Source organism: Tinamus guttatus, unplaced genomic scaffold (genome assembly GCF_059628265.1).
Source record: "Tinamus guttatus ecotype Peru unplaced genomic scaffold, ASM5962826v1 Tinamus_guttatus_pri_ptg000288l, whole genome shotgun sequence".
Taxonomy (NCBI): Eukaryota; Metazoa; Chordata; class Aves; order Tinamiformes; family Tinamidae; genus Tinamus; species Tinamus guttatus.
This window is the reverse complement of record NW_028288822.1, coordinates 3,356,053-3,372,267: the sequence shown is the minus strand read 5'-3', so window position 1 is coordinate 3,372,267 and position 16,215 is coordinate 3,356,053. Positions and strand designations below refer to the sequence as shown.

At 42.3% G+C, this 16,215-nt stretch overlaps 1 protein-coding gene across 1 annotated transcript; it reads right to left on the bottom strand.

Annotated features, from left to right (window-relative positions):
* Positions 1-8,100: 8,100 nt before the first annotated feature.
* SMIM43 (small integral membrane protein 43) lies at positions 8,101-8,289 on the bottom strand. Its single transcript, XM_088527704.1, has one exon. It carries the CDS (start codon positions 8,287-8,289, stop codon positions 8,101-8,103), a length of 189 nt encoding a protein of 62 aa, XP_088383830.1.
* Between the last annotated feature and the right edge of the window lie 7,926 nt (positions 8,290-16,215).

The following is a 16,215-nucleotide window of genomic DNA, read 5'->3' as shown; positions in this document are numbered from 1 at the left end:
CCTTGGTTAGGCAACTGAGACGTGCCTAGCAGCCACAAGGCCAGAGTAATGTGAGAAGCATGGATTACAGTAGCAATCTTGCATTTCTTCAGCGGGCAAGATGGGATTGCATCAATCAGAGGATAGACTCTGCATTCACAGCATCTTGCTCTGAAGAGACATAAGCTACCGCTGCTGTGCCAGAGGTTAGCACTGCCCTGCCCTAACCTCCTGGAAAGGGGTTAAAAACTACATATACACATCCAGCATGGCACACTGACAAAACCCAGAATGAGCAGCGCTCATGAGGATCTGCTTCCTGCGCCTCCAGCCCTGTCCTGCTGGAGGAGCTGAGATGCTGGGGAGCTAGCGGCTAGGCTGAAACCCACCTTCATGGGAATTAACCATCTCATCCTACAGAGGAGGTGGCAGGAGAGCAGCATGAAATCCTGTCATGGACACAGGCTTCACCTGTCAGCTACTTCTGTACTTTTGGGAGAATAAAGGTTTTGCTGTCTCCCAAAGAAACATGCAGCTACTCTCGACTGGGTTGTCATCTCAGTGCACAAAGACTGAAATTCTAGACAAGGACTATTTGCTGCCATGGTAGGAAGCAGCTGGATGAAAGATTAACCAAAAATGAAGCAGTTAACTTCAAAAGCCCACCCTATAGCAATTGCTGTCAAAGGCAAGATGCTATTATCACAGAAAGACAAGTAACTCCAGGTTTAAAACAAAAAAGTAAAGATAGGTGGTCTACTATATCAAGCCAGCTTCTGGAGGGAGTCCTCATCTCCTCCCCAAAAGCATCATGCATCATTTTGCTAGCAATAGCATTTCTGAGATGTTACATGACGCAACGTGGCAAGGCACATGTTAAAGAAAAGTTTCCTTATGCTACTTACCAGGCAGCTGCTGAGAATGAAAAGTCTTTCAGTTTATCTAAAGGAGTAACAGGAGTGTTAGAGTCCTCTTCGCATGATACCAAAAGGCTAAGGACAGTCAATGCCCTAGTTCAAACATTTTCTTTTTAGGAAAAAAAAAAAAAAGGGCAGAACATTTTTAAAAGCCTATTGTAGAGGTAATGAAAAGAAATAAACTTTTGCCTAGGAAGATTTTCAGGCTTGTGAAATTTCAGGGAGCAGATGCTAGTGCCCATAGTCACAGTTTCATTATGAAACTATAACTGAAGATCAGCCTTAGATGCATTTCACACTCAGTGAGTATGAAACACTGAAACACTCGTTGACACTGTCTCTTTGGAAGTGAAACACTGATAATTGTTTGAGGAATAACAAGTCAGAAGTGGAGTGGGGAGAAAAGAGAAATTGCATCCTGACACTTTGATTAATACTAACACCCAAGGCACCAGCTCCATTCCAGCCCAGGAGCCGGAGGATGCTCCAGCTGCAGTTTCTCAGCACCGCGTTTCGCCCGGCTCTTACACAAACAGCAGGCACAACTGCCAGCTCTGCTGAGAGGAGCTTTGGCAGCACTCACACGCCTCAGGTGCAGGTACGAGGCACGAGCTGGAAGAGCAACCCTTTCAGCATAAGGAATAGATTAGGAGGGAGGGGAGGGCACTACTGCCTAATGGGCGGGGTAAAACTGTAAATACCAACAGAAAGTTTCTAAAATTCTCTCCATGCTGTACATGCTGGCATGAAGGGACTGCTGAAGGGTAGGTTCAGAGCTAGAAGCAGGGAAGTTTTCTTTTTTTTTTTTTTTTTTTTTTTTAAGTGCTTTGAGGATTGCTTTGGAGACTAAAAATGTTGGTTTATGCTCCAGCAAAGAGAATTTCCTGTAAGTGATTCATAACTTTTAATCTGCAGCCCATTATACAGCGGTGCTCTGTTAGATTCCTGATTTCTCGAGGGACCCCATTACAATGAGGAAAGGTTAACAGGAGTTAAGAGCATTCACAGCGGCTACAGCATTGGGCAGCTGGATTCAGCTTACTGGAAAAAAAACACTTCCTTTTACTCAGAGGAGGTGCAGGTTTCTCTGAAACTATCTCTACAGAAAGACATATCACAGGAATGTCATGGATAAAATAAACAACGTGAATTCAAGCAAAGCTTTACATTCACAGAGGCTGCCTAGTTTTCCTTGGAGATGCAGCTGACATCCCTGACAACTGGGAATTTGGACTCCCCTAGTGGAGAAAGGGAGTCAGGAGCTTGGGTTACGATTCCGGCTTTTCTGTGCTGTGTGTTTCAACTTGAGCAGATCACTTACACTTTGTGCTCGCTCTACACGCACCCGGCCCATGAGAATCCCTTAGGGCACAGCCCATCAGTAGGAGCAAGACACTTGTCTTCTACCCAGTACTTAAAGCAGAGTTTTATAGAATTTAAGAGCAATCACAAATCTGTGAGATGTAAACAAGTGTAAACAATGAAAGTCCAGAAAGATGTTTCCCTCAGCTGATTAGGCCATTAACTATGCTTGGAAAAAAGGAGTAAAGGAAAAAAAAACAGTTATGTTTGCTGGAGGTTTAATTCAATGGGAATTTGAAAAACCTGGGAGAAGGAAATAAAAACTGTCTGTGAGTGCATGTCTCCTGCTTTGTGATTAATCCACTTAGCTGATATGAACTGGCATAATGCCACTAAAAAAGTTTGTCCTTTGCTTTTACTATCCCTAAATACATAGTGAGATCCTGTAACAAGACCTCTTTCTCATCTCAGGCCCTGGATGAACACACCAGCATTTAGCATTCTCAGGAGAGCCCTGAGACGCAGACACCCTCGTATTCAAGTTCCCCAGCAGAGAACAAGGCCAGCTAAGGCACCGTGCTTGGCCTAGCTCCCCCAGGGAACGCGCAGCGCAGCTGCAAGGAGAGCCCAGCTGGGAAGACACAAGCTCCCAGCTTAGCGCTGGGCTGCTCTGTCTCCTTCATGCTGCTAAGGGACCTCAGTGACACTGAAAGCTGCCTCCTTGGTGTACATATTTACTCACAAAAGAAAAATACATAAATAAATAAACCCTGCAAATTACTCTAAGGTGTCAAAATAAGATGCACCCTCCCATCTCTGCATTGGTTAAGATGAGACATCTAGTGGCAAGGCCCAGGTATTGAACCTGTTGGCTGAGAGATGGGGAGAAAAAAAGAAAAAAAAATCTTTTCAAATCTTTCCTGTGCATGCACTAATACTATGATAAAATAAAGCAGTAACAAGGGTGATACACAAAATTCATTGAAAATCCTGAGACAGGTAAATTTTTTATTCCAACAATTTTAAAAAAAGTCACCAGGTAGTCAGGCAGGTACCCCGCTTCATTTGTTTTTCTTCCCTCACATTTGCTATTTGCATCCCGTTCTCTCACTTCAGAGAGTCAAAAGGTCCATATGGAGCCATCCATATGTGTTTGAATTACAGTTCCCACTCAGAAATATGCTGTCAAAATCCATTTGCTGCCCTCTTTGGAAAATTAAACTGACAGCTCTGCTGCTGGGGAAAAAAGAAAAGGGCTGCTTACCAATAATAACATCACAGCATCCTGGTATTTGGTCCCCGAGTGGTTTATTTATTGAGATTTCTCAATGTCTGTAGGCAGATTTCCCTCTAGCTCACTGTTCTTCTGGGTATGAAACCATCAGCAGGTTCCTGATACTGTGAAGACAAACACTTCTTACTGATAGATAGCTCAGGCTAAGAGTTTGTCTTTAAAACAAGCAAGATTCTGAGCTGGAAATAGGCCTTATAGAAGTGCATTTGAATAAATGGAAAATAAAAGGTTCTGTGATTGTTGATTCTTTGTTATTGGTCCTTAACAAGATTTTAAATGTAAATTTGGACTATATTTCACATAATGAGAAACCAGATTTCATGCCATAGAAATTAGACACCAGTAAATCCCACAGCAAGTAGGTAAAAGATGAACAAATAAGGAGGAAATAGTAAAGTCTATAGCCAAGTCTTATGACTTCAGCACAGAGTGCAACTAATATCAATATAATTCATAAAAGCACTTGGTTTATTCCAGTGTGACAGCTTCAGCAGACTCTAGAATTCAGATACGCTCTTGAAAAGATAATGTCAAATATTTTCACAAGTGTGAAAGCCTATCCAGTCTAGGCAGGTTTCAGTCAAGCAAATCCTTTTTAATTTGACACTCATAAAAGCCATTAGCAAAACAACTTTCAATAGTGAATGAGAGCTCAGGTCAGGCAATGAGTATGTCTGAAGAACTGAAATATACTGAAGATACGAGATAAAAAAGAAATTAATATGAATGTAATTTCTTCTTAAATTAGCATTGCACAGACATGGAATTATGCCTTTAAATTGAAAAGCTGAAATCTTTTCTACAAAAGTGCCCAGGCACTGTTTCATTTATCAGAACTGCAGGCCAAGATAAGCGAACAAATCAATTTGATCTGAGGCTTCTCACCTCAGAGCTCTACCTTCCTGCCATTAGCATCACGTTCATGCCTTCTCCTTTTAAAGTGTTTTCACCTTAGGGTTTTTATTGGGCCTGCCTTGACTGATAGTGCTGGTGGCAGAAAGGGGAGGCTGAACAACGAGCTTGTTTGCGGGCTTGGTGCTGCCTCCAAAAGCCAGTAACCTGCTGCTGAGGGGCAACTTCTTGTAGGTTCACTAAGGGTTTCCTCAGTGCAACTCCAAGCAGTCAGGCCGCCGCATTACAAAACAACTCTTCCTGTCTTGGAAAAAGAGCTTAGGAATCCCATGCAGGAGAACAGCAGCAGGCGTGTGCATGGTCCTAGGCATGCCCTTTCAGATAGCTACATATCTCATGTCAGCAGCTGCAGAATCACTTGGACAATCCAAATTGCTTCTTTGAAGCACTACTGTGTACCCAAAACGCTATTAAAAAGGGACGGATTCAACCTCAGAAGCAACGGACAATTTCTTTTTACAAGCACTTGAAAGGAACTAAATTATTCTGTGCTTTCTAGATTAATATACAAATACAGAAAACCCATGGAATGAATTTTTTGAAATACATTTGTCTTTTTTGTTTTTAATCTCAGTGACTTGCCTGTTATTGACCACTTTGTGCAAAAGTATTAATATGGCTGCCATGGTTTCTTTTATATTTTCTACTGTTAGTAGGGTATCAATTGTAAAATACAACTTACACCATATAATCAGGCACATAGATGATTAAATTCTGATATCTTAATAAAATCGATAAAGAAACAGCTCATTTCACCAATGCTGTAGCAAATCCAAGCACAAGGAAAAATCACCGGAATTATATGGTGTATTATAAGCCTGATGTGCTTAGAAAGAAGGGAGAAAGGCTGTTTCTTTATCAGCCGTTTGGCTAAAGCCTCTGAAGGTCCCTCAAAACAGGGAATTTTGATAACCCTCTCCAAGTAGGTGGATTTTCAAAATAAAAATTTGAGGGATGCGATGCATCTGAAGGGAAGCCGAAGAAACAGCGAGCTTCTCAGGGATGCCAGGAAATTCAAGATCCTCTTGCACAACTGTGACTATGTCTACAGCTGCTGTTTGTCACAAGGGGAATATCCATACCAAATTGAACATGGAACAAAGAAACAGGTTGTTGTACTTATTTTAGATTATTTACCAATCTCCAAAGTAAGACATTCCTGGTATAATTCCTCAGGCTTCACCAGAAATAAATTTGATACACGGTGCTTAATGTTCTTTTAATCTATAGGTGAGAACATAGCTAATTCAATAGCTGATACACCTTTGTAAAAGCATAGATTTCTTCCCTCTTGTACATTGTACCTAATTTTCAACATGCAAATACCAAGCTTCTTGTGTTTTCTTTGAGCGATTATCTCTTAATCTAACACATCTCACCGTCAAGCACTTTCTCCTGCTGTCCGTATTCCTCTGTCTCATTATACCTTGTTGCAGGTTCTGCTAAGTCTCCTTCCATATTCACACCCCTCGAGCATACGTGGGCAATCGTGCTCCCCTTTAGCTGCCAGCTACCAAAAGTATACACACTAAACTATTGTAATCCTCCCCTCACGCGCGTCCCTAAAATCTTTGTGCTGCGTTTATCTGCATTCCCTCCTTTTGTCAGCAACAGTCCAGTAAGCAGGTGTGAACTAGGTGTCTGGACAGAGAGAAGAGCTCAGCCCTGCCCAGCGACAGGGTACCAGTGCCCGCACCCATCATCAGCACGAGAGACCCTCTTGTTGCTTTGCACATTGAGCACTAACTGAAATGCAATTTATTTGAGAGGTGAATGGTCTATTAGTTTCAAATTTCCAGATAAAGCTAGTACAGCCTATGTCCTGCCTGGCAGCCAGATTTATGAAAATTTGTTTTAAAAAAATCTCAATTTCTTCACAATACACTAAGTAGGCACTGCTTGTGCAAATCAAACTTTAAAATACGTCTAAGATTCCTACTATTAAAACCTGCTAAAACCATCCCAACTACTCACACTATTTGACATACCTCAGGGCTATTTATCTGCAGAGTCAACTCAGTAGATAATCTCTGTGTGCTCACATACAATACGTCCTACTGTTGCACATTTATTTGTATTAATCAAGTAAAACCATCAGCCAGACCTCTTTCTAATTGATGACAGAAGTTATCCCTCCTGCCATTTTTACCAAAGGAGAGAAAGGAAATGTTATTGCTATGTAGGATACCCCGGCACGGCATGGGCAGCCCCAAAGCCCATGCAAAGGCTGGGAAGGGCATGGGGAGCAGCAGTCCCAACTGTGCCAGCTCTGACCAGCTGTGCCCGCAACAGCGCCTTGCTCGCAGGAAGGAAGACAGGGTCTTCCTCGCCCCTGTCCCACACGTCCGTGCCCAGTCACCTGCAGCCAGCGGCAAGAGAAACGAGAGAAGGGCAAGGCACAGGGCAGATGGGGAGAGAGCCCAGACTCCACAGGGCGAGGGCTGGGAGCTGACATACGGAGCTGGGAAACCAGGAGCTCTGTGCATGCAGCACGCTGCCTTGCAATGGAGAAATGCAGGGCAGATCTCTGTATGGCAGGCGGGACGCTAGGAGACACTGTTTGAATTAGCACAGTGCTCTGCCCTCTAAATACACCCTGCTGCAACGCTACACCATGCTCTTCTAGCAGCCAGGCTGCTTCCAGGAACTGTAATCTAATAAGATCTTTTAAAAAACCCAAAAAACACACACACTTAGAAATCAACCCTACAAGGCTTCCAAAATACTTTTTTTTTTTTCACTGAGCTTGTTGGCCGGTTGTTGGCATCCATTAAGAACTTCTTCATTTATCCTTCCTATACAGACCACACTGTGTCCATGCACTTGTCATGGTGCAGACACCCATGCCAGCCTTGCCACTGCAACCCCCAGGGAAATGCACGGTACTTTGTTTGGTCTCTTTGGGAGCTGCCAGCCCATGCCTCAATAGCCTCAAACCCAAAGCGCCGCTTTACAGAGCCATTTTGCTATGCCTCACACACCTGGGAGATGGCCATGTGCCACACAAGCAGTCGAAAGTCCCTTCCAAATCCTGCTTTCATAGTGATGCACAAGGGCAGATCTCACTTATGTACTGCCTTGTTTCCAAAGCCACCATAATTGGAGAGCTATCAAAGTTGACACTGTGAGAAAGCAAAAGGCAACACTGTGAGAAAGTCCTGGTGGCCCACAGCACTTCCTTCACAGTGCCCAGTCCTTTGGCGCAGGGTGGCAGGGAGCAGCAGGACTGGCCGTGGGGACTCTCCGGCCGCCGCTGCAGTGTCTGGGTTGCTGTGCTGAGGCCAAGGCAGACCACAGCCACAGTGGTGAACTGGAGAAGTCAGAAGAGGCAGAATGCCAGGTCTGTCCCCACCTACTGTGAGTTAAGCAAAACTAGTGTTTTAGACATATGCAGGGAGTAAATCCTGTAAAATAACAGTCTAATTGAGTCAAACTCAGATTTGAGTACACCAAAGTAAATCCAAACTAATCTCTCCCACAAAGCACTTTACATTTACATGTCAGGAGCTTTACCTGATTTTGGTAGAGAGCAAAACGCGTCGGGCAAGCTCACCTTCAGCTGCCTCCTCAATTTCTCGGCTGCAGGTGAAGCCAAGGTGAGGGAACAGGAGATGCCTGTGGTTAGCAGGAGCCCTGGGGCTGGTGCAGGCGGCTGGCGAGGCCGAGGTGGCCCGAGGTGAGGGTGATGGGCAGCAGTCACAGCGCCTGCTCCCGGCACAAGCCCCAGGGCTCGCGCCGAGAGGGTCGGCTGCGCCGCGGTGCCCCAGGAGCGCTGCCCGCCGAGCGCTTCAGCTGCCGGAGCACCAGGCACAGGAGCAGCAGCAGCAGCAGCAGCAGCAGGAAGAAGAGCGCCAGGTAGAGCAGCAGGTTGAGCTCCCACTCCATGCCCGCCGCCGGCGGGCGCGCAGGTTCCGGGGCAGCGCGGCGCGGTCCTGCGCGACTCAGCTCAGTGCCACGCAGCTGGGTCGCGCGCGGCTTGGCTCGGCTCGGTCCCGCTTGGCTCGGCTCTCGCCGCCCGCAGCAGGCGCGCCCCGTGGGCGGCCAGGAGCAGCATCGGCGGTGCGGGTGGCCAGGGCTGCGGCAGCCGGGACAGAGTGGCAGAGCTGCCCCTCTGGCTCCAGCAGGTGCCGGCGGCGCCGCCTCCTCGGGGCCAGGAGCCGCCGTCGGGGGGCCCGGGGTAGCCCGGGGGCTCCCGGCCGAGAAGGGCACTCGCGTGGGGAGCAGAGCCCCAGCCCCAGGCACGAGGGAGGGCACCGGCCAGGTAATACAAGGCAGACAGGAACTTGAGCTCAAACCCTGGCCGCTTGTCCAGGCTACACGAAAGCCATGACAAATACTGTCTGCGAGGCATTTCCCTGCTCCCCAGGGCCCTCTGTGCACCCAAGCTACAGGAGAGCGGGTGAACCCGAGGCGGCTCCTGAGATCCTCATGGAAAACCTTCCATGTGTGTGTTTGGATGTCACTCTGCGCTTTCCTCAAGCCATTGATCTCGGCTAAAGTCACATTCCCAAAGCAAACATGGATTTATGAGCATTAGGACTGAAATTTAAAAGAATGAACATAATGACTGCTGCATATATTCCTAATTTTGTCAGGACCATACTAACTGTCTTGCTCTCCCAAGAAATATGGCAAATAAATATATGTATTCCACTTTCCTTAGGATAAAACTTTCGAAATTCTTAAATTTAAGTATAGCTTTGACGCAAGTTTGAGCTGAGAAGGTAATTATCTATTGAGCTACCATTTTACACTGAATCTTCTATACTCATTTGACCTTCGTAATAATATTTAATATACAATTTGAAGCAATTTGGGAAAATGATAATTCATCTCTTCCTGAAGTAGCAAAGCTTCATTCTGACATCTTTATCAATACTGTAGAAAATATTATCTGACAGAAGCACAAAAGCCCCACATCCATAATCCACCAGCACCTTCCACCACCACTAGATACTTTCCTGGTCTATAGCCCCTCAAGCACAATATTTACCAGCTTCCCACTTTGCCTTTATTAGGAGTGAGGAATTGAACTACTTGAAACAGTATTTTCTCATCAGTTTTTCTTCATGAGGAATTCAGAATTAGAATTTTGGGAAATACAACAGTATTAACACACTTTTGAATGCACAGAATATTGATCTAAATGTCCAGGAAAGACAGTCTGCTGCCCTGGGCACTAACGCCTTGTAAACAGCTGCTGTATACAGGAGTCCTTACTTCCGAAATATGCCTTTGCACCTTAACAAGGACTCTGTTTTAGGAACCAGTTGCAAATACAAAATTGTATTTAAAATCAGCAAAAAACATCTCTTTTTTTGTGATCGAAACAGAATTCTGAAATTACTTAAAGTTGCATTTCACCATCTTTTACCCCAAATTTAATCCTATATAAATATAACACAAAGCATTTCACAGACTGTGTACAAAAACATATGTAATATACAACCTCAGTAGATAGGTATGTGAGAACTTTTTCCCAATCCTTATTCTTCATACAAAGTAGTAAGGCTCTACAGAGAGATAGCCACTCTGAGAGTGGTTATTCAAGAGAGGTGCATCCATATGTGTTAAAAATGCACCTTCTGTTTGTACTAAAATATTTTAGTATAAAGATTGACTTCTCGAAAGAAGCTGTCACAGAGAATAACAAAAGGGCTTGAAAAAGATTATGCCTGCCAATTTCTCAAGTAATTAGGTGGTCAGGATTCATTTCTTGTTTGCAGGCTGAATAAGCAGGAGAAATATTCAGAAAGAACACTTCTTATTTAGTGGTTTAACTTGACCATTTATTATTTATCCTGCTTTCTCTGGGGTTGAACCACCTCTCCTGCAATTGCATTAATACGTGCTGTCTAACATTGTTATAGCTGACGATTCTATAAATGCAGTCAGATTTTCCTTCTATTTGTAACCAAATGTACTTATTCATTCAGTTATTACTCTGAGTCATGATGGTGTTTTGGAGGATCTGGGAATGGAAATGATACTGATTTGTTGGAGTTGTAAGGCTCAGCAGATTCAATTAATAGGCAGCAGAAATCCAGGTCATGATCATCACAGCACCTCGTACACATTTCTTCCATCCATCCTATACTGGCAGCAGTGTAGTCTGGCACTTGAGACCGAGAGACTGTGGATTGTGGGAAAATGGATGGAATTATTCAAAATAATTCTGGTTTCAAAAGAGAAAAATATTCCACAGTTTTGCTCATCATAAATGTGCCATCACCACTTATGGATCAGCTTTTCAGGCTTTTCAGTACTATGGATTTCCCCTGTGTTATAAGAATAGTAGAGTAAGTGCTTACAACAGTAAGATCAACAAAGTGTATCAGTAAACATGCTTGTCTACTTTTCCAGTAGAAAAATTTAATTTTTCAAACCTATATTAGTTTCAATCTCAAACTCCTGAGTTCTTGTATCAAGCCACTTATGCTGTATCAATTTAATATCCAATAATTAATCTATTATCTCTGCCAAGTAATAGTCAAGACCAGAATGCAATAAAGTGCTTCTTAAAAAAATAATAGTAATTTTTGCCTACACTGAGTAATTATCCAACATTTAACATGAAAGGAAACTAGTTTCTACTTTGTCGTGAACATTTTTTATTTTTTTAAAACAATGAAACATTCAGCAAGGAGAATCAATTCCCTGTTCAGTACAAACAAGTGTCACACTCCTCTGAACTTGAAGATGTTTCTGCCAGGTTTGAAAATTTTAAACAACACTAAAAATCTTAATCCAGACATTGCTTTTTTATGTTTGGAGCCTTCGACACTAACTTTAACAGTTCTTGGCTTAATGTGATTCTTCTAACTCAAAGGCTATTGTAAACATAATAATAAAAGCAAGCCCCCCCCCCGCCCCACGCACACATATCGAGAGCGACATGCTGAAGTGCATACCTCTCTGGCCGAGACACACAGAGAGAAATTGCACAACTTAGAGAAAGCCAGACTCTTCCCTGCTAAGTATTGTGCTGAGCCTCTAAGTTATAGATTAATTAAGTGCCATTACATGATGACAGAATAATATTTCAGCTCTCAAAAGAAGACAGAGTGTTTCTTTTCTGCAACTTCGCTGCCTGCCTGCCAAAATCCCACCCAGCAAAGACTTTACCACTTTCCCAGAGGATTGCTTAGAGATAAGAAGGGCTGAATAGAAAAAGGGTCAACAGGACTAGAACCTCTGACAGGACTCTTTCTTGAGAAAATAAATTTCCTTTCTACTAAAAATGAAACAGAAGTGCTTATGTGAAGCCTATGGCATGGGCAGAAACAGTACAAATATTCCGGGGTGAACTCAGAAACTTAGCCTCTGGAGAATAATAAAATGAACATCCAGAGAGCAGACGGACCAGAACTTATTAACTTGTTTAAATCTGATACTTGGATGGTTTGCCTATGATCCAGAGCTTCTTTTAGGGAATAAAATTACTGGGACGGATAAATTAGGAAACTACCCACCTAAATTTTAGGCACTCAAGCTGCGGCACCTTCCTGCGAACCAGTAAGGTACAAAGAGCCTCACAGCTGTGCTTCAAATACAGAGCTTGTTTAAGTGTTTTTCTGGACTAAGGCCAAGAGGACCTCACTGCATCAAGCTGTTAAGCAGCCTGAACTGCGCAAGTTTTATTTCCGCAGCCTGCGCTGCTCACAGTGATTACCCACCTCCTTCATCCCCTCTGGTAGAACTGTGTTTGTTTCTAAGCCTTGGCAGCTCTTGTAAAATCGAGCTATTAAAAGTATTTTTTATGTTTATGTAGAGCTTTTCTTCCCAAATCTATCTACTAAAACATTGAATACAACATGTTGTGCATATACATGTAAATGTGTATACTGGAGACACTGGAGAGTGGGAGCAGCAGCAAAGCAGCATGGGGCACATTATATTTAAGTTTACTGTGAAGAAAGAAGATCAAATTTTAATTATTTTTTATTAAGCCATAAAATATGGTTGCTGGAGGCTTAGAGTCAAGATACTAAGATTCTGATGCAGTTTGTTTTTTTCTTCGGTCGTCATATGTGATTTTGTCTCATGGCTCAGTTTGGTAGGATAATCGAATTTGGGCATTTCAGCCTGCAGAACATTGATCTCAAATGAAAGAACGCATCTCTGTGGGCACAATAGATCATTAGGTTCCTCTTTTGGAGGATTCCTGCGTTAGTCTAAGTGCCTGTGATTTATTCACTTACTGGGCAGCATAATACACTCATTCCCTTCCTCTGTCATTTCAAAAACCCAGTGTACTTCTATTACTTGGTTACAATTACAACTCTGCCTTTTACTGAACAGAAACATTGCAGTAATTGTGTATTAGCTCAGCTTCTATTTCATTAGCCTATTCCATTGACCTTATTTTCCCATGTATCCTGCTTCAAATTTCCACTGATATGTGGTTTTAAACATCCTTAATTTTTGCATCAAATTGTTTATCCTTCCTAGCACACGTGCACGTACAAAATCTCCAAAGTAAGCTTTGTGCAAAGATGTCACGAAACACAGGAAGTAACTCTTTTCTAGCCCTCCCATACAACTTGGTTCCTTTGGGGCCTAAGTTACTGACTTGATGGGAATCTCACCCAGCTTTTCCTGAAGTCCATCACCAAATTCTCTGTGTATTTTACTGATCTTGAACAAAAACAGCTTCGGAAGCAGGAGTTTACCTTACTTGTCTCCTCAGCAATAAAGATAATCAAAACTAACTTCTGGAGAAGTTGTTGACAGAACAATAAAACCTAGTAAAAGTGGGGATGAAACATGCAACTCCTATAAAAATAACGTTTTATCCAAACTGTTACAAGAACTTCTTTTACAAGGAAATTATTGCTTTGCTAAGCAACCAGACTGTAGCTCCACAACAGCCCAGTCGCTCACCTCTGTCAAAAGGGCACCCAAAGGCTCTGGGCCCCAGCCTGCCCAACAGAGGCACAAGGCTCTGCTCCTTTACATGAATGTAAACCAGAAGTGACAGCGCTGAACTGCTCATGTTGATGTCCAGAGACCAGTCTAAGCCTGCAGAACGCTGCAGAACACAGAATGTAAGGGCGCTACTGACAGCAGAGCGCAGAGTGAGACGAAGGGGCAGCTCAGCACAAAACATTTTAATCAGGAAAGATATGACCTCTGCAGAATACTTCTCTGCGTGAAGTCCTACTCTTATGTTTTAAGCCTTTATGCCTTCAGCCTGTACGGTCCATATAGCCTTCAATAAAAGTTTTTTTCCAATCCAAAAAAAAAAAAGATAGTGACATTTTCTGTGCACCTTATACATTACTGCAAGCTGACAAAATGGCACAGTAAGGTTTCACAGTCACCACGTCCTGCTACTATGCACATGAAATGCACCACAGGAAGATATTCTTTTCCAGCTTGTAAGCCAATAGCTTTCCAAACTCAATCAAAATCCTGTAATTCAAATTGGCATCTCTCCTTCTTGCATATCATCACCACTAATAAAATGTTTGTGTGCCAGATTAGGTCTCTAGTGAAACCTCTGCAACCTCACTGTTTCCATGGATCTATTGAATGGTCCTTTAATTTGAATGTAGAGCCAAAATATGCATATGTATCATCAAGAAAATAATTTAGCCATGATGAAATGCAGCCATGGCCATGAGCGCCAAGGGAACTGGCCCAAGTCATTTTAAGGCCACTCTTAATTACATTTGAGAGGTTGTGGTGTTCAGAAGTTCCTGAGGATCCAGGAAAACACAAATGCCACTTCTACCTTCAAGGACAAGAAAGAGGAACTACAGACCAGTCAATCTTACCTTGATCACTGCAAATAAACTTGGAAATATTTCCAAACATATAAAGGACAAGAGTGCGATTGGAAGTAGTCTGCACAGATTTCCAAATGAGGGAGGATCATGTCTGGCCAATCCAATATCCTTCTATGACGAGTCACAAGGCTTAATCATTTTTTTTTCAGACAAATTAAACTCTGTTTTCCTGAGGTTTAGTATGACAGTAGTGGCAAAGCTAACCCAATTTACCGTGGAGAGAACTTGTAATGACTGTAGACAAATTCCCAATAATACAGTAAATGGAAAAACAATATCAAAAAGCTGCTTCTCCAGAGCTCATTTGAAGGTAGTGGCCCAGCCACCTTCCCCTCATTTCCCTTAATAGGTTAGCAGAACAGAAGTTCACATTTGTTATCATAATGATATTGTGTAATGCTACCATTAGACTCCTACGCTAAAACATGCAGAGAGAGTGAGAAAAGGGTAATGCAACATTGTTCTGATTGTCCTATTTGTTTGAGACGTAACTTAAATGCATCACCAAACAAATTCTATTCACTGGGATGTAAAAAGACTTCACATCTCTTTAAATTATAAAACGACAAATACTCTGCAATCCTGCTTCCACAAATGCTAAGACTTAGAGCATTCATGAAAATGGTCTCTTAGTAAGTATAATGACAAATGCAAAATGGTAGCACATAAACGATGTAAAAAAGTTAATTTATAGGTTTAGCTCATGTTTATTTGAATATGCAAAAAAAAAAAAAACCCACACCTCTTCATTGAATTTCTATGAATGCAACATACATACCACAGTGCAACAAAACGAATGCATCAGTGTTGTAGAAAAGCATTTGCACTAACATACTTGGCAAAAACAGCTTAAATTAGAAAGCCATTAAAAATGCAAAGCCTGCATATACAGCCTCTTTCAGAATTTTTCCACTTTTGTTATTCAACTTACACATTTTACCAACATATTTCTGTCAGTGCTTACTAAGCGTGCATGTTATACCCTCCTGCTAATAGTAAATGAAACAATTCAAACTGTTGGATTTGCGTCCAATGACTTAAAAATGCCAGCTCTTCATTACTTACTCAACTGTATGTAATTCAGAAATTAGTTCTGCTATTAATCCACACAAAATAATATCAAATCTTAAGCGATGGCAAACGATTAGTATCCACACTCAAGATTTCATGTCAAAAGTTGCATCGGCCAAATCACTGCAGAACTAAGGGCCAAGTCTGCTTACAAGGAGCAAGCTTGGTCCCAGTGGAAGGGCTTTTCTCCTACGACTTTTCTCCTGTCTCCTAGATAAAAGCAGGATAGTCAGAATTTGAGTGAAACCTACACATCAAAGTCTAAAAGAAAAAACAAACAAAACAAAAGATAACATCATGATGACAGTTGATGAGTTTGAATCTTATCCCAGACATTAACGTATTTGTGACTAAAGTTTGCAGGTTTAAAATCAATTTCTACCTTACTGTTGCTTTACATTCAGTATCATTTGGGAAAACTGTTTACTTGTCTTTGTCTCTACAACATGAGAGCCATTATAATCCCTTGTTGGTATTCTTTTAGAATAAATATCTTTTCTGAAAATATAAAATCAGCGTGGGCAATCTTACAGTACTTTTCCTCATTTGGTCCCATCTGCAATTTTCTGAATATGATGCACTTGTTCAGAGTAAACAGCTGCTAACTCCTGCTAAACGTGTTAACAAGCTTTAAAAAAAAGACACCATAATGAAGATATTTCAACAGCCTACAGGAGACTATGTGTAATAGATTTTCTCATTTCAACACAAATGAAACATAAAAGACACTTGCAGAGGCCTTGAGTTTTAACTTGCAAGACATTTCAGAACAGGAATTGTTCAGGGAAGTTTGTTGTACGTTTGTAATCCTACTTACCTTGTTACTCTTGCCAGCTTAGCTGTTTTCTACAGACTATTTTTCTCTGGCATCTCCTTAGTATTCTGCCTAACTTGAAGACTGCGCACTGCATCTGTGTTACCAATGAAAATAAGAGATGCGTTCTTTTAA

What these genes read in the sequence shown, in the direction of transcription:
- SMIM43 (XM_088527704.1), bottom strand. Translation starts at nt 8,289, where the DNA reads ATGGAGTGGGAGCTCAACCTGCTGCTCTACCTGGCGCTCTTCTTCCTG.